This window comes from Eumetopias jubatus, unplaced genomic scaffold (genome assembly GCF_037043125.1).
Source record: "Eumetopias jubatus isolate StellerSeaLion01/CBP00866 unplaced genomic scaffold, mEumJub1_p1.0 scaffold_8, whole genome shotgun sequence".
NCBI lineage: Eukaryota > Metazoa > Chordata > Mammalia > Carnivora > Otariidae > Eumetopias > Eumetopias jubatus.
Window position 1 is genome coordinate 62,328,951 of NW_028274814.1, and position 13,427 is coordinate 62,342,377.

General features: G+C 41.3%; 1 protein-coding gene across 1 annotated transcript in view; it reads right to left on the reverse strand.

Moving 5' to 3' along the window:
• ITPR2 (inositol 1,4,5-trisphosphate receptor type 2) overlaps positions 1 to 13,427 on the reverse strand; it is a 499,992-nt gene that overhangs the window by 62,538 nt on the left and 424,027 nt on the right. Inside the window, exon 52 of the mRNA XM_028113213.2 lies at positions 9,564 to 9,656. Coding sequence (XP_027969014.1) covers positions 9,564 to 9,656 — 93 coding nt within the window. The remainder of the gene's footprint in view (positions 1 to 9,563; positions 9,657 to 13,427) is intronic.

Sequence of the window (13,427 nt, forward strand, 5' to 3'; positions counted from 1 at the left end):
GAAGCACAATATATTTATGTGAACAATTTATTTTATGTGAATGTACTTACGTGAAAATATTTAGGGAGTAAAAGAGGAGACAGAAAAGATATAATGTGACAAAAAAGTTCCTGGTCTTAATTTGGTTTAAAGGTAAACTTGGTAATAATTTCCCAGTCATTTAAAATAGTGAAAAGTTCATACTATGTTAGAATCAGGATTTCTGTGGCGCCTGGGTGGCTCAGTCGGTTAAGCGCCCAACTCTTGGTTTCGGCTCAGGTTGCAATCTCAGGGTCATGAGATCGAGCCCTACGTCAGACTCTGCATTCAGTGTGAAGTCTGCTTGACATGCTTCCCCCCCACTCCCTCCCCCTCTGCTCCTCCCCCACTTTGCACACACTTTCTCTCTCTAAAATAAATAAATAAATAAAATCTTAAAAAAAAATAATCAGGATTTCCTAAAATTGATAAGTGAGCAGAAATGTGTTTTTCTTGTTACAAGGCTAAAGAACCATAGTGGTGTTGAATTTTGGAATTGTGTAGCCACAGGCACAAATGTAAAAACAACCAAAGGGGAAAAAAGAAAAAGAAACAGGTCTAATTTTGTCTACATGATCCATGACCAACAGCCTGTTTGGTACTTTGTTACAAAAAGGCTGATTTTCCTCTTGTGAACTGACTTTATTTTAACTTCACATGGATGGGAGGATCCTGATATTTTCCCTTTATTCAGAGCGGTTTCTTTTTAAAACATAAATATATACCTCAAGAGGGGGGCGGAAGTCAGAGATGGGTAGGCACAATGTTGCAGCATCAAAGCTAACAGCCAAGTCTGTGCCAGACCACTTACCTTAGAGGTGAGCCTCAAGGCACTTTCTGATTTAGAAAGTAGAAGAAATAAAGCTGCCTTTGGAGGAAGGAGAAATGGGGAAGAGGTGAGGCTTGTGGGGAGGAGATAAGGCAGGCAGAGAAAGCTCTGTCTGCAACATGCTAGTTAGGCCCCCGACACCTGAAGGTAGGTTCTAACGTGATGGCTAGGAAGAATGTGAAGAAAACTAGTTAAAAATGGGTAAGAGAATTAAAGGAATTTTTATAGAGAGATGTGGTTTTCCAGTAATGAGGTCATATGGAATATGTCTATATGCTACTTTGCTATGGTTAGACGTTCAGTCAAAGCAATCTTATATTTAGTGGCAGGATCTGCATTCATATATTCAATCAGCAACTACCTGGTCATGTGACATAAATGTATACTAAAGACTTAACAAAGTGCCAGGTTAGTCAGTACATAGAAGCCACACGAAAGTGCTCCCATCTCTTCCTAAGAATTTAAAAACGAGGCTGTTCATTCGTTAACAGGTGAGCTAGTAAAATCCACACACAATTCATGTGATTAGCCACTGCGAAATAAAATAGATTGGCTGCAAATATATAAAATGAGAGTATTGACTTTCTGTATAGCATGTATGCAGGGGGAGAATGCCCAGGCCAGGTCAACGACAGCAACAATCCAGTCAACCCACTGCATAAGAATCGGTGCGTCGGCATACTGGTTTTATATAGGAGCCTCCATGAGTTTGGTTAATAAGGCTCTATCTTTGTGAGATGGATTTACTCACAATGCGTTAAGCCAAGTTCCCTTGCCTGCAGGCTAAAAGCCAGGCCCTGAGTCATAGTAGATTCACCTAAGTAAATGCCACCTTGTGGAGACCTACCTACATAACCAGCAGGCCTTCCCCATGCCAAACCTGCCTCAGTTCACTGTCTCCACAGACCCTGGGCCAGGTGCTAGGTAGACAGGTGGAAAGAGGAAAGTGTGGCAGCCCCTAGGAGATTTATGGTTTCCTAGGAAATGTGGGTCAGCAGATGAACAAAGGCAATGTCCTATCCCAGGATACTGTGCAGACAGGATAGTGTGCATCTCACGGGGGCAGGGGGCATCAGGGATAGCATCTTGAAGAAGGTGGCACCTGAGTTGAATATTGAAAGAGACTCATGCCTGGCCAGTAATATCAGCAAAGTAAGACATTCTAGGCAGAGAAAAGAGGATGAGTGAAGGTAAACAGGCATGAGCCCATATGGGGTGTTTGAGGAACTGCAGGTGCACTGGAATGACTGGGCTTTTGGTGCATGCAGACAAGTGTGAGAAGAGAAACGGGAAGGGACCTGTTCATTATGGAGAGACTCATACGCCTAGCTAAAGAGTTTAAACTTTATCCTGAAAGCCCAGGGGAGCCGCTGGAGGGCAAGGTGGTTTATCATCTAGCTAATGAAATAGTATGAGATAAAACATTTACTTAAATAATAAGACAAGTTAACATGTGATTACAGTCCCAGAAGTGGTGCAAAGAGATCAGAATAGAGAACATTTAATACTAGGGATAATGAGTGGGGAATCCCTCTAACTAATGGAGACTCTGAGTTTGCCTCAAATAGTCAAGGGATTAAAACGGTAGCAGAGAGGCATTCCCATGGTATGGCCAGAGAGTGCGGGAGGTAGGAAACTCTTTCTTATATGATGAACATCAAATAAGCCAGTATGTAGAGGAATGGAAGATAAAGCTGGGAAGATAAACTGGGAGCTCTCTGCGAGTTGGGGTTTATTTGGCAGGCAATGGAGCATCATGAAACTCTCGAGTTGGGGGTAAGGGGAAAATATGCAAAGCAGTGATTTCTGACAAGTGATCTAGTGGTGATACAGTAGGTGAATTGAAGAGGAGAGAATGACTGGAGATGGAAAGACTGCTTAGGAGGCGTAATGTGTGATGAGCCTCAACCAGGAGTGATGGCCATGAGAATGGAAAGGATGGACGAACAGGGGCTTGGCATGACCCTAGGCCCGAGGGGGAAGGCAGGGTTATACATTCCGCTGGAGATTCTGGCCAGAGTTGACTTGGGAATGGGCGGTTTCATTAGTCCACAGAAATGGACAAATGAGAAGGAGATGCTGAATGCAAGGTGTTATGATGAAGGCAAGGCAAGAATTTCAGATGATTGTAGGATGAGAAGATGAGAAGGCATTTTCCAAAACTAGAGAGCACAAGAGAGCTGGGAGAGTACTGTGATCCAAAATTCAGGAAGAAAATAATGTAAAGATGGAGAAGATACCAAAAAATGTAAAAATTATGGGAAGAGTCAAAAGCAATGAGAAGCAAGAAAAGGTCTCTGGATTGAACATTCAGGTTATCAGGAGATGACAGGAAGACAGCAAATAGTGAAACAGAAGATGGTTGATGCAGAAATTGAAGGAGAAAGTGCAGGCCAGTTGTTTTATCAGAAACTCTGGTCCTGAAAAGGAGATGGGTTCGTGTGGGCAGGTAACAAGAGTGCAGAGGAAGGTTCAAATTGAGGCAGCAAAGCGGTTCCAGGTACAAGAATGAACAATGGGCTAGCTAACGGTGGCAAGGGAGTGATGATGAAATCAGGTGGTTATAAAAGGAGTGAGAGAGGAGTGCCTGGGTGGCTCAGTTGGTTTGAGCGGAAGACTCTTGGTTTCTGCTCAGGTCATGATCTCAGGGTTGTGAGATCTGAGCCCTGCTGCCAGGCTCCACCCTCAGTGGAGAATCGGCTTGAGATTCTCTCTCCCTCTAAATAAATCTTTAAAAAAAGAAATGAGAGTGTATGCTTGCGTACAGGCGAAAGGAAAGAATTAGTGGAAATAGATGTGTAATGTGGACGCATTTAAAAAAACTAAATATATATATACATGTTAAGGAACTTAGAACATCACTTGGCACATAGGGGGTGACAAATCTAGGTGTCATAATTATCATTATTACCGATAGATGGCTATAAAATCTTATGCAAAGTTACAGTTTTAACATAACCAACTTTATACTTGAAGAAGATGAGAAGAAATTATCCTCATTTTCAATTGAGCATTAGTAAAGTAAAATATCTTTTCTTAATTCATAACAGGAATTAAAGTGTTCTATACAGAGAAAGGAATAAAAATATATTCTCTTGGCTCTGATCTGAGGTGTTGGCCTATGTTTTTTTGAATATTGGATATGCTTGAATAAGAGTATTTAATAATGCTATTTTTCTGCTTTAATAATTAAAGTACCCATTTTTTTATGATTTCTTAGAAACAACCGACTGCCACTGAGATATAGCTGAAAGTCCAAGTGCAATCGAAAACCTCTTGTTTGTTTTAAACTTTAATTTTAATCGATTCATTATGGAAATTCTTTTTTAAAAATGTTAACTAGAAAGAGAAATTTAAGATGCGGGGCACCCCGTGGGAAGCCAAAACACAGAGTGGCACCAAGGCTGATCAGCTTCAGCTATTCATCAGGCTTTTTTATTAAAGTAAAATACCAAAACGTATTAAATCTTGAATGGCTCATACATGTGAGAAACCTGTGAACTTCCTCCCTTTTCTGTACATTCAAATGACCCTTACTTAGAAAATAATTGTAACAATATTTTGTAAATTGCCTAAAAAAGGCCTCACTTTTCTAGAAAGTCGGTTTAAAAAAAATTTTTTTTTGGTTTTTCTTTGGTAAGTGATTATATTTGTCTAAGAAGTCAGGTAGGTCTGCAGCAAATGAGATAAAAGTTCTTTTTATTTTTTTTTCTCCGGCCACAGTTGGTTGCCCGTTACCATGTGAATGTGCGGCTGCTGGGACAATGACCCTACCTGCCTCCACTGGAGCTTCCTCGGGGACCAGGCGCTGGGCTCCCCAATCACCACGAGGCTTGTTATTCTGCTCCTGTGTATGGGTCTGGGCCTTTGTAATGCGGACCTGCTGTCCACAAGGTAACAAACCAAGGCCATCACAAATGCACACTAGGGTTTGCAAATTAAAATTTAATTCTGGTCTTAGACATGGAAAAGTTATTTTTAAATCTAAGTGATCCATGCTGCACAACAAACACCAGGGGCGAGCTTTTCCTCTACCCTTGCGGTTAAATACGTGTGGCCGAGGTTTAAAGGGGGCAAGGGCTAGAAGATCAAATCCGTGGAATTTTCAGTCAGATGAATTTTATCACTTACTGTATCAAATGCAAAAAAAGGACACAGAGGAAAGAGTAGGTACATTAATAACAGGCATTCTTGTAGTTTCAAACACTGATTTAGGAATGACCCCAGGTGGTGTGAAGCCACTGCCAACAGCTCTGGCCCCCAACAGTGTCCCTGCCACACCAGCGTTGACATTCCTCCACTATCCCCTCTTCTTCCTTCTCTGGGAGTTTTCCTACAAAATCGTACCTGCCTCTCCCTACGCCCAGCTCAGGCGGAGCATAAAATCATGGAGATGTTGCTCCAGGGGTAATAAACCTGCAAGAATTGTCCCCATCTGCCCACAGAGAAAAGGGAAGTTCTGTTCCTTATGTAATATATTAGGTGAGAAATAGCTTGTAGAGGATTTTATGAGAAGCCTTTTATGAGTCTGTATCCAGAGTTATAAACCAGTCTCCAAACAGACCTCGTGATGGAACAGAGTTTCTCAACCTCAACACTATTGACATTTTGGGCTGGAGAGTTCTTTGTTGAGGGGGGCTATCTTGTGTTTTGAAGGGTGTTCAGCAGCACCCCTGGCCTCTATTCACTAGATGCCAGAAGCATTCCTCCTGGAGCTGTGACAACCAAAAATATCTCCAGGCATGGTCAAATGTCTTGAGGTGGGAGAATGGGGCAGGGGGCGGCGGAGGGATCAATTCCTGTTGGGAAATACATAATTGAGAATATTTATGTCAAAGTATTGCCTTTAGAAGATGGCATGCATAAAGAAAAGTTATCCAAGCATTCTAACTGAAAGGCAATATGATAGGCAGAATTTTAACAATCTAATTTTTGGTTAAGGAAGAAAAAAATGTACAGAGATTAATCCTTTAACTGAAGGACAATAAGACTTAGAAGCCTAGAGGACAGGCCTTGGCATCAGAGATCTAGAACAGTCTACTAGCTATGTGATCTTACTTAAAGTTTGTGTCCTTTGGTGTTTTTACCCATAATGTGAGGATAATTAGTAGTATCTATCTTTGACATGCCTCAGGGCCCCGGCCCATGCTGGTCCCTGTGCCTGGAATGGTGTGACTGACTCCTTCTCATGCTCCAAGTCTCAGTTTAAATAATCCCTCCTCAGAAGGGCCTTTCTGTTGGCTCTACCTACAGCCAAGCTCTCTTGTGATTCTTGATCATGGAACTGCTGGTAGTACTCACCATATTTTACAACTTTTTATGCCTCCCCCCCTTACTATTCTATAGAGTTCTATCAGGGCTAGGATCATGTTTGTCTACTCAGTACTATGTCCTGAACACCCAGCATGGGGGCTGGCCAATAGATCAGGCTGAACAAATTTTGCTGGAGGAATGGATGAATAAAGGTTTTATGAAAATATCATCACCATCACCATCACCATCATCAAGGATTTGTGCTGAATTGACTTAATTTCCTGTTTTACAAAAATATTCACTTCATTTTTTTAAATGTTAAGATAAACTGTCATAATTAGTAATAGCACATAAAACAATTACAATAGAATGTCTGGCTGATTATCAAGCCTAAGATTTACAAGATTGCACAGAGCTGGGCAGCCACATCCTGGGCTATGCACACACCATGTATGGCTGGGAAGATCTCACTCCAGGAGAAGAGGCTCTGGTAGTGACCTCACTGAATCTTAGGAGCTTCTAGCTCCCATGCTGCAGATGAACATCACTAGTGCATCTGCTGTGTGGGCCCCTGGGTCAGCCATCTTTATAGTCTCTGGCAGGAGGAACACTGGCTTTGTTGTTGGTTCACTGGCAAAGTAATATTCCTTTCTCAAAATCAAACTATAGTTAAAGCATATTTGCTTTAAAACAAAGGAAATAATTTTAAGTTAGTATTCAGAGATAGGAGAGCAAGGCAAGAATACAGTTACAATATCCTTGGGACCATGTTGTTAGAATAGTTGTGCTAATGAGAAAATTTATACATTTTTTAACCTATTTTTTTCACAGTCTGTTAAGGAGAAAGCATGTCCAATTGAAAAGAAAATTACAAGTACTGGAGATAAAAAATTGAAGTTCAAGACGGCCAAAAGATCCTAAGAGCTATTTAATTTTACCCAGCTACTTAAACTATACCCAAGTTTTTGCTGTGATATTTTTTAAAAATATGAATAATAAGAGGAGAGGAGTATTTGTAGACCTGAATTTGAGACTGTGACAGATTCTGCAAGCCGCTGAAAACTGAGCTTGATGCTGGTCCCCAAGATAACACATCCAAATGGATCATTAAAAGGATAGTGTGGGAAGAAGGTGGGATCAAGAGGAGCCAGTATGGGTTCACACTAACCTCAAACTGGGGATGTGACAGACATTGTGTATCTGGGCTTTGGCAAGGAGGCTCTGAGGAGTCTCATGATTTTTTTTTTTTTTAAGATGGAGAAACATGGGTTAACTGATAATTTATTTAAGACAGAGTTCTATGTGGCTGAAGAACTGCATAGAACATGACTATGTTGGTCTGAAAGCATATTTCTAGTAGCATGCTCAAGAATTTGTCCTTAGCACTGTCCCATGCAACATTTCTGCACCTTTAATGAAAATCTTCCACAGCAGAGGTTGGCAATTTTTTTTTCTAAAGAGCCAGATAGGAAATGTTTTAGGCTTTGTGGGTGACATAAAGTCTCTATTGCATCATTTTCTTTAAAGAAAATACTTTTTTTTTTTTAAAGATTTTATTTATTTATTTGAGAGAGAGAATGTGAGAGAGAGAGCATGAGAGGGGAGAGGGTCAGAGGGAGAAGCAGACTCCCTGCCGAGCAGGGAGCCCGATGCGGGACTCGATCCCGGGACTCCAGGATCATGACCTGAGCCGAAGGCAGTCGCTTAACCAACTGAGCCACCCAGGCGCCCTAAAGAAAATACTTTTTAAAAAGGTTACAACTAGTCTTACCCTGAGGGCTGTACAAAAACAGGTGGCAAGTCACATTTCCCTATGGGCCATTGTTCGCCTATCCCTGTTCTATAGCTTATCAGCTTAAGGATGACACAAGAGAGAGTAAACATATTGCTTCATAGAATCAGGATCCATAAAGATACCATGAGCCCCATGGCACATGAGGATGGAAAGGGGCTTGAAACCTAGAGATCATCTAGTTGAAAAAGCTCCTCATCTCTTCCTGGGACAAACTGGGATGGCCTTGGATTCTAGGTTGGCAGAAATATATAAAAATAAATGCATCGTTTTGTGCTTGAAATCCCAAACTCCCAATTACATGAGTACAGGATAGGCATTTATAGCTTGACAGCTGAACCAGTGAAGAATGGCATTTTAGCGGAGTCAGCCAAATATGGGTCAAGGGTATGGTGTGATTCCAAATTCCACTATCCAGAATATGATAGCACCACTCAGTTTCTTGCCCTGGAGTGTGACATCAAGAGTCACTGCTAGACTGTGTGAGGAAGGCCAAGGAAATTGGAGGTGTTTAAAATGGAGGATGCATGTAACAGGATTTTAGAAATTGCAGAGCACAGTAAAGCTCCACAAGCGAGGAATGAGCTGGTTTGTTGTTTGGAAGCCTTGACTGGCAGGCCAGGCCTTAGGGGAGGAAAGAAGTCTTGGAGGCAGCTGCTCACAGTTCATAGAGCTGCTGGGGCACTGGGATGGAATGCACATGTATGTATTTCTCCCTTTAGGTCATAAAGCAGGAAAGATTTTGTTTGTAGAAGGCACGATCCATTTTTCTTCATGCAACAATCCAACATCTCAAGAAAAAAGGAAGCTTGGGAAAGACAGCCCTTTCATTATGATCAGACAGATGTGCTCCCAGATGGCAGCAGGGGACCCCATCCTTACACTGGGCTTATTAACTCTTCCATCGCTCATCTTCCCCGAGTCCAGTTGTGCCCTTCCTAGATGTAACACAGACTAAATCCACTCCTTTCTAATATAATAAAACTCCTGAAATATTTAAAGATATATACTCCCTACATCATTGCTGCTGTTGGAAAGAGATCACTAATTCCTTCTATAGTTCATTAAATTTCACATATGCCATAGTTTCCAAACCATTGAGAACAATTTAGAGTTTAAAAAATTCTTTTTATGAGCATGGTTCCATTTGCTCCTTTGGAAACAGGGAAAGTATCATATTCTCTCTGTCTCTCTGTCTGCTCCCTCCCTCCTTCCTCCCTCCCTCTCTGGGCAAACCATCTTGAACAAGGTCCAGGAAATTTGCATAACATATCTAAGACAGAGAGCTAGAAAGTGGGAAGCCCAGGATTATACCAAGCCTTCTGAGTTCTAAGCCTGTGCATTTCCTGATTCTTTGTGATAGGCCATATAATTAAAAGGGTCTCCGTGTGGCATGGGTTTGCAATACGGTAATAGTATTTTTAGCAGCCGTCCCACAGGGTAAATCTGATTAATTCTCATGAATAGAAATAATACAAGGAACGGGGTGGGAGATACAAAATGACAGATACGGGAATCCTTTCTCTAGTTTGAAACTTTTGGGTTCTTTTACCCTCCACGATTCTATTTCAACCCACCACGAAATCCTTAGAGCCACTCCCTTAGTGGTAATAACATTTCCCAAAGAAACATAACTGCAAAAGATCAAGATCTGGGGCCCTTTTTACAGACCTGTATTCGAAGCGGGTATTGTGGGTGAGCAGTTGTCCTTTTTACATGTTTCCATCGTTGAAGTTAAAGTCATAGTGGGAAATTCATTACTACCTGGAACACACAAATTAGAATATGGTATAGAGACAAATACGCAAATGACAAGAAATGAACATATGGTTACAAAGGCATATAAACAAAAGGCACTACTACTCTGATGTAGCTGTGCTCCTGAAGTCTTTTTTAGCAAGCTGGTTTGGAACTCTGAATGCAGTTTTGTATATGGAAGCAATTTTATAACTAGAGAATAGGTTCACAAGCCAATCCACTAGAAGCCTTTTATACCTGTATTAATAATAATGTAGAGCTTAACCACCATGTGTAACAGTGCTTGGATGGCCAATGCATTCAGGATTCAGACCTGGGATGCCAGGAACACACCTCCCCAAAGCAGTCGGTGTTTCCCGAGCTCCAAGCCACTGGTCAGTCCCTACAGCAGGTGGAGACTTGTAGGTCATGGCAGTTCTCACAGTGAAGTAGGGGGCTCCAGGGAACAGGGTTTAAAATGCAAGAATCTTCTGCCAGATCCTACTCAAGATCTTTCTTTTCTTCCTTAGTTCCCAAAGATCCACCTGCTTGCTAGTGCACCACGTATTTCCCTGGCCAGAATGAACCAGAAGATAGTAACTTTCCTATCTGGGTGAGAAGAACTTAATAAAACATTTTGTTGTGGTTGTTAGTAACAAATAGAAAGTAAAGAGGTCGTACCTCTCAAACCAACATTTCAAACAGAGTCATCAAGGAAAGTCCATAAGACAGGGGACAGGAGCAAGTTCATTTTTATATACAAAGGGTTGAAGAAATATTCAAGTGCAAGGCAGAGAAACACCACACCAAGGTTACCCTGATTCTTTGATGAGAGAAGGCAGAGGTGGCAAAAGGGACCTGGAGTCAGGCTGCGTGATCGGGTGAAGCACTAGGCAACCAGGACCGGGTCGTCTGCAGGACCAGCACTGGAGCTGAGAAAGACCGAGTCGACTCAGGGAAGGGAGGCCACACATTTGCCTCCATCACTCCTTGCCCCCTCACTGGGCCAAACTTGGGGGAAAGAGTGGGTACATCATTTGGTGCTGGAGTGGGTTTCTGGTGGTGAGGGAGAGAAAGAGAGATGGGGTTTCTGAGTGTGTCCTGGTGGCCATTCCCTTACTTCATATTTCCTGACTCCATGAGAGGCTCTGAGGACACGGAGTGGAGGCCTTGCAGACCTAACAAATAGGGAATACCAAGGGGCAGAGACCGGATGATGCCTGAGGGGAGGAAGTGAGCACAGTTAATGTAATATAGTGCATTAGGACAGAGAAGTGAATTTTAGAAAGAAAACAATACAAGGCTTTTTGGAGAAGGATCAACCTAAAGGAGACATGGGATTTACACACAGAAAGATGAGCTGGGGTGGGGGGGGGGGGAAGAAGGTGGCAATCCCAGGTGCCGTTTGTATGACAAAAGGCACAGAGGCTAGCAAAGGCACAGACGTGGGAGCAGAGTGACCTGAGCTCCCAGCCTGATGTTTTAAACCAAGCATCTCACAGTCAGGGCAGATCCCAGCAAAGTTCTTGAATCAATGAGAGACCCAATCAGAGCGGTGGTTAGAATGAAATGAGTCGGGCAGGCAGAACAGGCTGAAGGTGGGGAAGCCACATGGGATGTTCCCGAGGGTGGGAAACTGGAGGGTGGCACTGAGAATGGGGAAGAAGGGACACATGGGAGAGACACTGTGACCTCCGCTTGTCAACGGAACCTGCCCTCCAACTCCCTGGGCTTTTCTAAGACACGACTCCCTTCAACATGGTAAAGTGGTGGCTGCTTCCTCTATCGAGCCCGGTTCCACTGGTCCCAGAGGTAGGATCTACATTTTCCTCAATTCCCGATGCCATTTGCCAATTATCCATCCTCCACTTTCATAGGCACCTGTGATGTTCTGCGATTTACCTCTAGAATGCTCAGCCTCCCCTCTGGGCTCCCATCCCATGGCTTCCTGATGACTACTTCCTGCTCCCTGAGCAACCGCATCCTTCTGCACTCCCTAGACGTCACTTGCTACCTAAGCACGTTATCCTCGATAATTTCACTCCACTTTGGGAGTCAAGAGCGTTCAATACTTGAAAAAATAAACTTTATGCTATTTATCAATAGACATACTAGATGGCATTACAAATTAAATTAAAAATATTATGAAAGTAAGGGTGATTTTCCCAGGGCACAATATCACATTCATTCTCAGCCGATGCAACAAAAATTCTCAATCTATGAAGAATCCAAGAGTTTAACTTTGTTAGCTGTTCTCCTATACTAGATTTTAATAGTATTTATGAATGCTTTCTCTTATTTAGCAGTTTTTTATATAAATATGCATATTTTTAATAAAGATCTTGAGATTCTAGGTCTAATGTTGCCTATTTTGTAAGAAAAAAGAGAGAAGATATTTTTGTATTTCTAAGGAAAATATATTCATAATGACACTAACTTCCTTTTTAAATAACACAAAAGTACTACTAGATTCATAAAACAATAACAATTGTACACATTTGGACTCAGGAATCATGACGCTTCAGCTTCAGACTCACCCTGTACTGAATAACTCAATGTGATCATGCCTAGTAAATAAAAAATAATTAAAACTTGAAGATTTTTGAGAACAGATACTTTATGATTCACAGATAATTTGGTAAAAGTGGAGTTTGGGGGGGCGCTATTTATGGATAGGAGCTTTTCCTCCAAATACTTACACATGTAAAACTCTGGAAAAAGTAACATTTAAGGGAGAACAGGAAAGGCAGTAACAAAATATTTCATATTCCTCTGAATAAAGACTAATACCTAGGTATGAAATTCAGTCTCAAGTTTAACAACCGAATCTATGTAGATGACATTTCTATTCTGTGCTTTGATTACTTAGACTTAATAACAGATCTAAATGCCATTTAATTACCCCATATCCCAAGAAAGATACTACCATATGTCATCAATTTAATAATCAAGAAATGTTTGTTAAAGGCAAGAAAGACTACTGTTTATAAATCACCACTAATTAAATCATACCTTTAAATTTGTAATGGCTTGAGGGGAAAATAATTTTGTGGTTTCTATTCTCTACAACTCATAGGCTACAGAATCATCCAGAGAAACAAACAGCAAAGTGCAGAACTATGATTTGTATCCTGCTTTGGAAAAAGAGTAACAAAGAAATTTAACCTGAATGAAAAAGGTAGGCATGGGGGAAGAAGAAACCATTAGAAAGGATGGTAAATAAAAATTCAAAGTAAGATGGAAAGAATAAGCCCTCACACCACAAGAATCACAGGAAGTGTAAATGGGTGATGCCTAACCAGTGAGACAACAGAAATAAATATCGTATAGACATTGTGACAACATACTGATGAATTGAGCTCCTTAATGACAGTATTCTGAGCATTTTTTCTATATCCGATTTCTTACTACCCGATGGTTTCCAAATCAAAACATTTACCATTTTCAATTCTTTAAGTATAATAAGTATGATGTACTGTGAGCAAACATATATGGAATAATGGTTGTGAACGATGCTAGATGTTGTTCTTGGGGGAGACAGGGAAAAGAAGAAGAGAATCCCAAAGCCATTATCCTACACCGAAGTTGTTGACTGGAATACAATCAACACTGTTGAAACTTTCTTACTGAGACAGAGCCCAGATGATGTTTCTTATATCAGGATGTTCCTATACCCATTGACAGCTGATAGCTGAAGAATATTTCACATTCATGAGCTCTCAGTGAGTAAGAACATGTTTTCAAAGGAATGAAAGAAAACATTTCCTCCATTAGTGTTTATCTGTAATTCTCTTAAGC